This window comes from Cynocephalus volans, chromosome 1 (genome assembly GCF_027409185.1).
Source record: "Cynocephalus volans isolate mCynVol1 chromosome 1, mCynVol1.pri, whole genome shotgun sequence".
NCBI lineage: Eukaryota > Metazoa > Chordata > Mammalia > Dermoptera > Cynocephalidae > Cynocephalus > Cynocephalus volans.
In genome coordinates, this window is record NC_084460.1 from 24524172 (window position 1) to 24536809 (window position 12638).

Genomic DNA, 12638 nt, shown 5'->3' on the forward strand with positions numbered 1-12638 from the left:
AATCTTTATTAACAAATAACTTTTACTCTATTTAAAATCACCTTATCAAAAAAAGATGATACTTCTTTAAAAAAAAAAAATTTTTTTTTTTTTTAAAAGATCTGAACCCATGGCCTTGGTGTTATCAGCACCGCACTCTCCCAAGTAAGCCACGGGCCGGCCCTAAAAGATTATTTTTTAATTCCTAAGAGAGTCCATAAGATTATACACTTTTGTGAAAAGATTTCTAAATCAAAAAATTTAGGAAACACAGGTGAAGGGAGGTTACTTTTGTATCTCTTAACAGCATCTGCCATAACTTCTAGCCCATTTACTGGCTTATTTATAAATAAATTAGAAAATTCTTAGACTACAAAAAGGACCAAGAGGAATTAATTGGAAAATTCATTCACTTAGTAACTGTTAATATCAAATTATACTATTAATACCAAATTCTTAAAAAATAGGCAATTCAGCCATGACTAAAATTAACTCCCATAAGTGAAAAAATAGAGAATTCTAAATAAGTAAAAATGTAAATAAATAGCTAGAACTGAAGTTCACTCAAAATGTAACTTGAAAAAAACAAAACTTAAAGAATTAAAAATTGAAAGGATGCCTAATTTGCTCAATTGGTTAGAGCAGGTGCTATAACATCAAGGTGAAAGGTTCCGAGATCAGCCAGCTGCCAAAAAAAAATATGAAAGGATGAAATCAAAGCATGGTCTCAGGTGATACAAGAAAAGGTGTTAAAGAGATAGGACATAAATAAAATAAGAGAAAAGCAAGATAAATATAAGAAAGCCAAACTAAGAAGGAAAAAATAAAATAAGTCAGGTTAATAATAAGGCTAGTCTAAACGTACAGGGAGAAAAAGGAAAACGGAAGGAAGAAAGTAGAAAAATGAAGGACTAGAATAGTACATAACATACAGATAGTATACAGATGAGAGTCACTTTTGCCAAAATGCATTTGGAAAATCACAGAAAATGGTAGATTATTATCTAAGTGGGAAACAAGTTTCACAATAGGTTAATGGCTGATAAAATTCCAGACTAAGAATTTCAAAAAGTACAACTGCAGCTTCATTTCAGTTTTGGAAACAAGATTGTATTAAAAAGAAAAACCAATGTAAGATTTCTGATCAACCACAGTACTAGGTACCTACTTCTATACTGAATTCTCAAGATAAAGATAACCTACAAATGTATTATATCAGTTAATCACATTAGTAAAAACCATTTTGATCATAAACATACTCTGCTTTTTTCCTATATATTTATCTGTCTTTTATACTGTAGAGTAAACAAAAAAGCATTTGAGGCAAAATCTATGTAATCTGTAATAGCAGCCCAAGCTGACTAACTCCTAGTCAGGTGGCTCTACTTCCCTCTATATGTCAGGAATTATTCTAAGTGACAGTAAATCCGACTCTTAACTGGCTTAAGAAAAATATAAACTATAGTACCTCAAAAACCCAAAAAGTACATCTTCAGGGAAGGCTTGATCCAAAGACTCAGAAAGTCTCTAGCTCCATTTCTGCCATACTCCCTCTTCTGGGAGCTGCTCTGACCTCAGGTAGACAATTCTCACACACCAAGGATAGCCATTCTAAGCCTTATGGCCTCGCTGCAAAGAAAAGAAGACAAACCATCTCCTTTGGAGAGAAGAGAGAGCTGCAGCAAAAGTCCTGAGATTCAGAGGAGAGAGGGCTCCGCTCCAGCAAAAGCCCTGAGATTTACTTTGATTGAGTTGGCTTAGGTCACATGCCTACCTAAAAACAATCACCATGACAAGAAATTGGAATGCCCTGATGGTTTATCCTAGATCAAGGATGCACCCTGAAACTGGAGGTTGTTGGCAAGGGAAGAGAAAAGGACATTATCAGTATCACCTTCCAGTCTCACCCCCTTCCATGGCACCCTTCATAAGTTATGCTCCAACAACATCCTCTGCATTCAGTTCTCTAAGTGCTGTGGGTTGAATTGTGACCCCCCCCAAAATATGTTAAGTCCTAACCTTGGATACCTGTGAATGTGATCTTATTTGGAAATAGGGCCTTTACAGATGCAATCGAGTTAGAAGGAGGTCAAATGCGTACATCCAATTTGACTGGTGACCTTAAGAGAAGAAACACAGAGACACAAAGGGAGAGTACCATGTGGGATTAAAGTGATGGAAGCAGAGACTAAAATGATGCATCTACAAGCCAACGAATGCCGAAGACTGCTGGCAACTCTAGAAGCTAAGAGAAAGGCATAGAACAGATCCTCCCCTAGAGTCTTCAGAGAGATCATGGCCCTGCCAATACCTGATTTCACACTTCTAGCCTCCAGAACAATGAGAGAATTAATTTCTATTGTTTTAAGCCACCAGTTTGTGGTACTTTGCTCTAACAGCCCTATGAAATTAATACACTAAGTATGATAATCCATGATTCTTTGCCTTTGCACGAACTCTTCATTTCTTCTGGAATTCCCTTTTCCCCCAGATGGTCTATTCCCACTAAACCTCTCAGGCCTGCCCAAATGTCCTATCCTCTGTGATGTCTTCCACCAGATCCCCCAAAAAGTTAGTCTCTCTATCACATAGTCCAGCACCACATATTGCCTGTATTTTTATTATGGAATTCTAATTGCCTGTACACACAGCTGTTTTCCCTTCAGAATTATGAGCTCTCTGAGAGGAAAGAAAGGCCTGATTCTTATCCACCTTCATATCCCCAAGGCAGGGCACAGTAGCTAACACAAAATAATCATTCAGAACATATCTATGAACTGAATGGGTTGATGACTCATCTCAAAAGAAGATAATGGATATGATTTAGGAGAATAGGCTATTACAGATTATGAAGAACTGAAGATGTGCCTTGGAAGGTAGAACCTAGGTAAGAAAAGAAAAGAAAAGAAAAGAAAGAATGTGGAAGTGGGGAGGAGAGAGGGTGCTGAATTTAGCAAAGATGCAGAAAAACTACAAAGTAGAAAGATTTGGTTATGGGAAAAAGGATGTGTATAAGGGAGTGGTAGCCTTCTGCTGAGGGTTATTTCACAGGTAATTACAGGGTTTAAAAAAAAAGTTTCTGAGCATAACAGTGACACATATATTTAGGAGACTGACGTGACAAAGGATAGAATGGACTCTGCAGGTGTAAGTTAAAGTGCAACAGAAGAAGGTCAGCAATGAGGTGAAGGGCCAGGAGAACTAGAATGGCAGCAGAAGGAATAGAAAGGAACAAATTTACGAGACTTAGAAGAGAGAACAGACAGGTAGAATGAGCCAAAGATTACTCCTAAGTTTTGACCTTTGGTTAGCTAAAATAAGGAAGTACAAAGGAAAAAACTATTTTCTTTTCAGTGAGGATAAGAAATTTGGTGTTAGACATGGCTCAATATGAGGTGACAGTAAAACATCCCAATGAAGATGCCCAGCAAGCTGGTTAGCTCACTTGGTTAGAGCATTATGCTAATAAAACCAAGGTCCAGGGTTTAGATCCCCTTACCGGCCAACCACCAAAACCAAAAAAAAAAAAAAACCATAAAAAACAAAAAACACAAAAGTATCATGACTGGAAATAAACAAAAACATCATTATTTGCTGATGACAGGATTGTCTATATAGAAACCCCCCCCCCCCAAAATTTACAGACAAGATGCCTAGCAAACAGTAGGTAAGATACAGAAATTCAGGAGAGAGGCTGGCGGGTTAGTTCAGCTGATTAGAGCACTGCCTTATAACACCAAGGTGATGGGTTCGGATACCCATACCCACCAACTGCCAAGAAAAAAAAGTTCAGAAGTATGAGAACAAAAGACATATGTGGCAGTCATATAGGTAAAGATAATTTTTTTTAAAGTCCTAAATATACTGTGGAATTTCATCCTTCATTCAAGAAATATTTATTGAGCACTATGTCCCAGGCACTATTTTAGGCTCTGGAAATATAAGTGAATAAAACAGATTTAAAAACCCATGCACTCATGAAACATATTCTGCTGGGGAAAACAGACAAGCCTAAATTGGACTCATAAATGTAAATTTAGGGCTTCAGATTAATACTACTTAGAAATTACTATAAGAAAAAATTTTTTTAACCTTTTTCTTTCTACAAACTTTATTTTCCAGAATTTTCATTTCACTAATTAGAAAGTTATTTATGTCCTCAAACCAGCTGCCAGACAGATCCAAGCAAATTCAGATTTTTTTTTTTTATCCTATTGTAAAAATCTATTGTCCCTTCTTTGTTTTTCAAAGTATTTGTTGAGGGCCAGCCCCGTGGCGCACTCAGGAGAGAGCGGCACTCCCGGCACGGGTTCGGATCCTATATAGGAATGGCCGGTGCGCTCACTGGCTGAGCGCGGTGTGGGCGACACCAAGCCAAGGGTTGCGATCCCCTTACCGGTCACAAAAAGACAAAAAAAAAAAAAAGTATTTGTTGAAATTAGGTCAGCCCTCCTGAGGAATGTTCATGAAGGGTGTATGGACTCAGAAAAAAATGAGAAGACAAGTGGTACAAGAAGAGCACAGGTTTTGGAATTAGACAAGGCCTGAGTTCAAATTCCAATTTTGCACAAGTTGTGTGACCTTGGGCAAGTTATTCAATATCTCCAAGCTTCAGTTTAGTCATCTGTGAAATGAGAATAACTTCACCCTAAGGATTAAATCAGGTAATTTCTAAAAGGCACTTGGCACAGTACCTAGAAAAAAATGGAGAAATGCTAGAGAAATGAGGGCGGCTGCTGTTGTGACCACTACTACTAAAGGCTGAGCATCCCTAATCCAAAAATCCTAAATCCGAAATGCTCCAAAATCAGAGACATTTTGAGCACCACATGACACTCAAAGAAAATACTCATTGGAGGATTTTGGATTTTCAGATTAGGGATGCTCAATAGGTTAAGTATCAGCAAATATTACAAAATCTGAAAAAATATGAAATCCAAAACACTTCTGGTCCCAAGCATTTTGGATAAAGGATGTTCACCCCGCACTGCATGTATTATTTCATATGCTGGGCACAAAGCATATGTTCAATAAATGTTTACTTCCTTTCTTTTTTTTCTATAGAAGGTACATCTTAACGTCATGGGTTACTAATAGTCTATTCCATCTTCCCAAAAGTTTTGTATGAGCAAGAATTTAAATGAACTGAATGCACATTAATTTCATAAATGGGCTTAATATCTTTACTCTCTAACTTGATGGGGCATATTTATGCTCTAAAGAATAATTCTGATTGTCATATCACAAACAGAAAAAACTGACCACTGAATTATGAAGTTTCACATAAAAATGAATGAAAATGGTACTGCCTTAGAAAACATACACCAAATGTTCTATAGTTATTTTTATTAAACTGACATAATTAACCTTATCCTCTGTAATTAATCATTTCTATAGCATCTTCCATTTGGAAAAAAAATTAAGTGACTAAATACAACATATAATAATCTAAATTTTATATAACATCCTCAGAGTTGTCCTGAGGATTAAATGTACATGAAATGCTTGGCCAAGTCCCCAGCACATAGTATGCACTCAGTGATAACTTTAGTGAAATCCAATTCTTTTGTTATCCTATGTTCCTTTCAATTAATGAAACAGACCTATAATGACAATTGTAACACAGGATTTACAGAACTAAAAGGCTTTAAAAACACACCAACTTGATGCCATTTTAAACTAGAAAGGTATTCATTTATTATCTTTTAGTTTAATAACTAAAAGGTTTGTAAATTAAATCTGCTGCAATAAAAACCAACATTTTACTCTTCACCCCCCAAAAAGCCTTCACCTAAGATTTAATGGGAGGTTTTTTTAAAAGGCTCCTCCTACTTTCATTTTTAAAAATGCAAATCCCAGAAGCCCACAAAATATAATAGCATCATCAGGACCAAAGTCATAATTATTTGCCCAGGAAAAAGAGCTGATATCAGCTAGAATCAGCTCAAAAGAGGTGTCCACAATAACCAGGGGAGCCCCTTCACTCACACATGACAGCATTTGAGACAATCAGTGTCAGAACTACCTGTTCCCCATAACTGGTGGTTCTTCTCCAATCCTCTGGACTGCCCATGTGGACACTCTCACCTCTTTCTGGCAATCTCCCTCATACACTAGTGACCCCAATGCTTATATCTGCCAGGTGCCTACCCCAAGAGCACCTCAAACTTAGTGTGTCCAAAATTAAACTTGCCTCAGACGTGCTCCTCTTGTGCCCCTGTGTCTGTTAATGGTATCACCATCCTCTCAATCACCCAAGTTTGGATCTAGTTTTCTTGCCCTCACCATACCCCTCCTCTCTCTTCCCAAGAGCAAACCAGTTTCAAAGAAAAACCTGTCCATTTTACCTCTACAACACCACGCAGCATCTATCCCTGCCTCCCACTGCCTACCTCAAGCTCTCATTAATGCTGCCCTGACACAAACCAACAGGTCTCACCTAGCTGTCCACCATCTCTCATGCCCAAAGTGAGTCTACCTACTCTGAACATCACAGACAAACTGATCTTGCTATGAATATCTCTTCATACCCTCTGGGTCCCCACTGCCTACCAGAGTGTCCCAGATTTTCAGAACTGAAGGGACCCTCTTCTAACCCAAACATCCATTCACCTGATCTTGGAAGCGCCTCAAATTCAAAATGCATTAGCCTCACCTTCAAGGCCCTTCCTATTCTGGCTCCGATCTAAAAGCCTAAAATGTCATGAAACAAGAGTGAACTATGCCAGTTCACTGTTCTTGGGCTAAAGGTCAAAATTCTCAATCTAACCCACAGGTGTCCATGTGGCCTGGCCCCTGCTTCTTTCTCCAGTCTTGCTGTGCTCCCCTTTGCACTATCTGCTCCAGCCACCTGGCCTTCTATCCAGCCTGCCATGACCCGCTCCTCCCCAAGCTCTCTACCTGATGGCCCCTCGGCAGTCTACCCCTCATGTAGGGAGTACCATTTCGCCCCTCAGATCTCTACTCAGAAGTCACTTAGTGACTCACGATACCTCCATTCCAAACTAAATCAAGTCCTCTGTTCCCTGCTCTTTGCCTCCACAGCCTTAAACAAAATTACAATAAATTGATTTTTGGATTTTTTATTCCCAATCTAGAATGTAAGTTCCACAACAGCAGGACTGTGTCTGTCTTATTTACTACTATATCTCACAAACTAGAACAGAAGAGCCCTCAACAGACATGTATAGATTAACAGAATTCATAAGTCAGGACATCGTAAGTAAATTACAAGACCAGCCCCACCTCACGTTGGCCCTGAATTCACTTGGTTTCTCCATCCATCAAACTAAAGAGTTCACCTGCTCAATGTTCTCTGAGTTCCCTAGAAGATCTAGCATTACCTGAGTCTATAATTGTACCATTCCAGACTTCTTTCTCACAACCATCTTATACATAGGCACCAGTAAAACTTCATATTCCAGCCTCCACAACTTTGTTTGCATCCTTCCATTCATCTGGAATTTTTTTTCCAGCTCAACATTTCCAAATCCTACTTGGCTTAAAATGATCAATTCCATGTTACCTCCTCCTCAAAGTCTTCGTTGCATTCCCCCAGCTAGTCACAACCTCTCCAACCCTGAATCCCCACAAGTTCTCCACTACATCATTCAGGTCTCAGATCAAAAGTCATTTCAAATAAGAGGCTTCTCTTCTCCTAAGGTCACCAGCTAGTTATAATTCTTTTTTTTTTTTTAAAGATAACCAGTAAGGGGATCTTAGCGTTTGATTTGGTTTTGTCAGCACCACACTCTCCCAAGTGAGCCACAGGCCAGCCCTAGCTGGTTATAATTCTGTCAGACCACCCTGTTTTTATTTTCTTGATATCATTTACCATTATCTGCAATTATCTTGTTCCTTTCTTTCACTTATGTATTACTTGTGAAGTGCCTGTCACACCCACTAGAATGTAAGATCTCTAAGAAAAGGGACCCTACAACAGATATGGAAGATGTTCGGTAAATATCTGACAAAGGCACGAATGACTCTGTAGCCCTTATGATTGTAGTTATTTATCTTTCTTTTGCTATATTCCAAACTCTTTGTGGACTAGGCCAAAGTCTGTCTAATCTATTTGTTTGTATGTATTATCTGGAAATCCTTGCACAACATAAGCAAATAATAGATAACTGCTAATTAATTAACGAATAATCTCTCCAAGAGGTACTGCCCCTAACCAGGCCAACTCAGAACTCCATATCGTCCAGAAACCAGGGCAAACAAAAACCTCCTTTCCATCCCCTCCCCACAGCAGACCCTATCCCAGTCTCCCACCTCCACTGTGCTTCAAAAGGCTAGTTTCGTCACTTTCTTTGAGCCAACTACTACTGGTTCTTCTATCCCTAATTTATCACAATCTTACCCCTTCCCTTCTATCTCTTGCCAGCAATTCACTTCCAAGACCCTGTTTCTTCAAAACATCTCACATCTCCCATCAGCTGGGGAACTCACCGGGCCCTAGGAGTGTTAAAAGGAAGTGTTTAAGTAAGACTGGCTACTCACCTTTCCTTCGATATCTCTTTTATTCTAAGTAAGCCCAGTTTCAGAGACCGGCTTTGATACTCTTTGGGACCCTAATCATTTTTGCAATCTAGCCCACAGCACACAAATATCTTCGGGGTGCCCTTACCTTTGCCTCGCCCCTTCTCACCTTCCACCACAAGATGACCCCAAGCCAGAGACGACTATCTCCCCGGAAGCAAATGGCCCTCAAACACCATGGGGCGGCCCTAACCTCCCCACTTTCTGTCCAGCATCCGCCTCTGGCCTGTAGCCGTCTCAAGCGTCCCTCACACTCAGCCTCTGGCTGGGTCCGACCCTCCACCACCACCACCTACTCACCTGAAGCGGCCCCCGCAGTGCTGGCATTGCTCGCCCACCCAGCCGGCGGGGCAGATGCACTGGCCGGTGCCAGGGTTGCAGCGACCGCCGTTGACACAGGGCCGGTCACATTCCTTGGCCTCGGCTGCGGATGAGCCCGACACCGCCGCCGCCGCCGCCGCCGCCTCGGCCTCCCAGGGCAGCAGCAGCAACGGCGGGAGCAGCAGCAGCAGCAGCAGCAGCAGCCGCGGCGGCAGCGGAGGCGACAGCAGCCGTGAGAGGCGCAGCCCGGCCCCCAGCCCTGGCCTCTCAACCCCAGTCACGTCCCAGTCCCGGTACCGCCTGCCGTTCCTGCCCGCGGGCGCTGCCGTCGCCGCCGTCCTCCTCCTCAGCCTCGCCTCAGTCACCGCCGCGGCCGCCACCATCTTCCCGGGGCTGAAACAGCGCCCCGCGAACACATACACACACACCGCACGGCCGGCTTCGCTTCGCCTGGCCGTACGGGGCGGGGCTGTGCGGACGGTGGCTCGTGCGGTCAATCCTGAAGGAGGGGCCAGAGCTGCGTGGTGGGCAGGGCTGACGGCCGCGCGTGCGTGCGTGCGTGGGCGGGGCACGCCTCCTTGTCGACAGTGGTTGTTCAGCACGCGCGGCCGCTGGAGGGCTGGTTTGTGGTAAGGGTGGTTGGACTTTCTGAGATCGTGCAGTGCTCCTTAGGCGCCCTAGCGCTCTTGTTTTCGACTTTCGCACGGGCACCATTAGCTTCCTGGGAGGCAACCGCTCTGCTAGCCAAGCCGGCCGCGTTGAGTGTTGCCCTTCTGAAACCCGCACCGGTCAGCGCTCTGCCCAACTCTAGCTACTCTAGCTGCCAGGCTGAACAGCCTACGAGGCTGCGTCGTGGTGTAATGACAGGTGCGGTACCGTAGAAGGAGTGCTGCATTCGAGCCTCTAAAAGAGGGATAACGAAATAACATGTGTTAAACCTGCCATATAGGCTGTACTCAATAAATGCCTAATAAGACTGAATGAAACACACACTGCCAGGCCCCACTTGATAACAGGCTGACCCGGTGGCAGACCAGACTCCCCACCTTTAATTTTGTGGGAGAAGTTTGGGTTACCTTGCTCCCCACTATTTGCCCTCCATCCGTCTTCTCTGAAGAGAGGGCAGCATAGAATTAGGTACTAGAGCACCCTCGGCCCACACAGATCTGTCCCTAGAGCCTTTGTTGTCTGATGGTTTGCTATTTTGGTGTCCCCAGTAAAACATGCCTCCCAGCAGTATAACCTTGTATGGTTCACAACCCTAGAATCTGGACTGGGCCTGTGACTTGATTTAACCAACAGAACAAGGTGGTAGAAGTGACTGTGTGTCAGTTCCAGCTCTGAGCTTTGAAAGGACCTGGCAGCCTTGATTTTGAGCCCTTGGTAATCCTAAACTGCTCCCCTTATTCCACCCTGTTGGAGAGAGATCACGTGCAGAGATCACATGGAGAGGGAAAGGCCCCATGCACATGAGCCTGCTGGACCCATCCTAGCTGAGGGATCAGTCACTGAGTGAAGAAGACATTCTGGGCTTTTCAGCCATTCTGGGCTATTCCACATTACCTAGAACAGAAACAAGTCTTTCTTACTGTGCCTTATTCAAAATCCTGAGAAATGATAAACTTGTATTTGTTTTAAGCTTATATGTTTTAGAGAGGTTTGTTACTCAGCAATAGATAATCAGAATATTGTCTGACATAACCCTTGATATACCTGTGAAGCCTCTCAGTTTTACCTCGGAGCACAGAATTCTAAGATTCTAGGACGTACCTCCACACTCATACCCCCATCCCACACTCATTCTCAGGTTCTGACTTTCCTCACTCTGCATCTCCTTCAAGCCTGGTGAAAGCTGAGTTGCACAACAGCCTCACCCACCTGGCTCTTCACCCACACATCCTCCCCATTATTACAGGAAACTTATTGTTTGGCCTAGGCCCTAGCACTGGCATTCTGGTTTGCAGCTTATGTTTTTGCTGCAGTGTCCTGGATGGGGCTGTGTAGAATGAGGTAGGAAAATTGAAGACATGTCCCTACCCTGTAGCATGGGCCATGCCCTAGCTGCAAGAAACACTGCTCCCCCTACTCTTCCAGGTAAGAAGTGGAACCACTCCTTCCTTTCCCTCCCCACCGCAAAACTGAGCCCAGGCTGTGACGTTTCACATGATTTTACCAAGACTCAGGAATAACAAAGGGTTTTTGCATCCACAGAGCAGCAATCTCTGTACTAGACATGGTTTCTCTCTGAAGCCCTAGAAACTTGCTGCAGTAAACAATCTCTTTCCTACTTTCTTTATCTACTCCCTTCTTAGGTTCTTTTTCCTTAGCCTTCAAACATGCTCAAATTATCTTATCCTTTAAAAACAAACAAAATCTTACCTGTGAAGTATTACTATCTTTTTTCTCCTTTACTGCTGTTATCAAAGTGTCTCCTACACTTTCTACCTCTGTGTGGTGGATTAAAGATGGCTGCAAATTTCCTTATACTCCTTTCATGGAGAGACAGGGCCTAATCCCCCATTCCTTGGATCTGGGGTGGCCTTAGAGATTTGCTTGACCAATAGACAATGGTGGAAGTGGTCTGCTGGGATTTCTTAGGCTAGGTCATAAGAAGTCTTGCAGCTTCCTCCTGAGTGTCTTGGAATACTTGCTCTGGAGAAAACCAGTTGTCATAAAAGTACTCCAGCTACTCCGAGACTGCCATGCTGTGAGGAAGCCCACCCTCAGCTTTTCCAGGTGCCAGCCATTCAAGTCTTCCCAGTCACGGCCCCAAATGATCGTGAAGCAGAGGGGTGTCCTCCCTACTGAACTGATTCCAGATTGAAGATACATGAGCAAAATAAATGAGTATACTTGATAAAGCCACTAAGTTCTGGGATGGTTTAATTACCATCTAATTAAGGTTCCTCTAAGGACAAGAATAAGTCCGGTGAGTTGGACTTAAATTAAGAATTGATTAAGAATAAGTTGGTTCCGGTCAAGATGGCAGAATAAACGGTTCCCAGCATCACTCTCTCCCACAAATCAACCAATTTACAACTATAAAAATGTAACATCAGCCAAGCTGGGGCTGCTGGAGCTCAGGGGAAGAGGAGGAGAGACCTACGGAGTTCATGAAGGTGGGAGAAACTACGATGAGAGAAAGAAAAAGCTGCTCTGAGCATTTCGGGCCATGGTTGCATTAAGGCTCGAGCTGATGAGTGCATGGAGCAGGAGCTGGCAGAAGCCGCAGCTGTGCCCTTCAGATGGAGTTACTTGGAGGCGGAAGGGGAGAAGAGGGCCTTGGCGGCTCCCAGGACAACAACAGGGTTCCCATGGACCCGCGCAGGAGGGAGGAGCCAGAACAACCAGAAAAAGGGAGCCACTCAGAGGCTGGTAAGTCATTGCAAGGGACGGCACCAGGCTGGTCCCATGGGAAATGTTTGGAGTGTGGGTGGTGGGTGAGATGGGCCCACCAGAACACTGGGACACAAGGACAGACATGCTGCCCCCCAATCAACACAGGGCCACTCAGAGGAGACTGGTCAGGAATACAGAATTGCATGGGGTGCAGTTTGATGAAAAAACTCAGGCCCAGATCTGAGATTCTACAGAACACAGATCTACCGGGTCTCTGGAGAGCCAGAACTATCTATAAGATCAACCATTAAACCCTGAGCTGCACAAAAAGCCTTCCCTAGGGAAACAGCAGCAAAGCAGCAATTTAGCTCAACCACACAGCTCAAGTACTGATTCCCACAGGAAGTTCCTCCATGTTAGAAGCAAAGGACAAAAGATTAGTTGTGGCCCAGGCACAC

General features: G+C 43.3%; 1 protein-coding gene across 1 annotated transcript in view; it reads right to left on the reverse strand.

Annotated features, from left to right (window-relative positions):
• Positions 1-9286, reverse strand: part of ATRN (attractin) — a 180680-nt gene extending 171394 nt beyond the window's left edge. Inside the window, exon 1 of the mRNA XM_063094485.1 lies at positions 8821-9286. Coding sequence (XP_062950555.1) covers positions 8821-9224 — 404 coding nt within the window. The 5' untranslated portion in view covers positions 9225-9286. The remainder of the gene's footprint in view (positions 1-8820) is intronic.
• Between the last annotated feature and the right edge of the window lie 3352 nt (positions 9287-12638).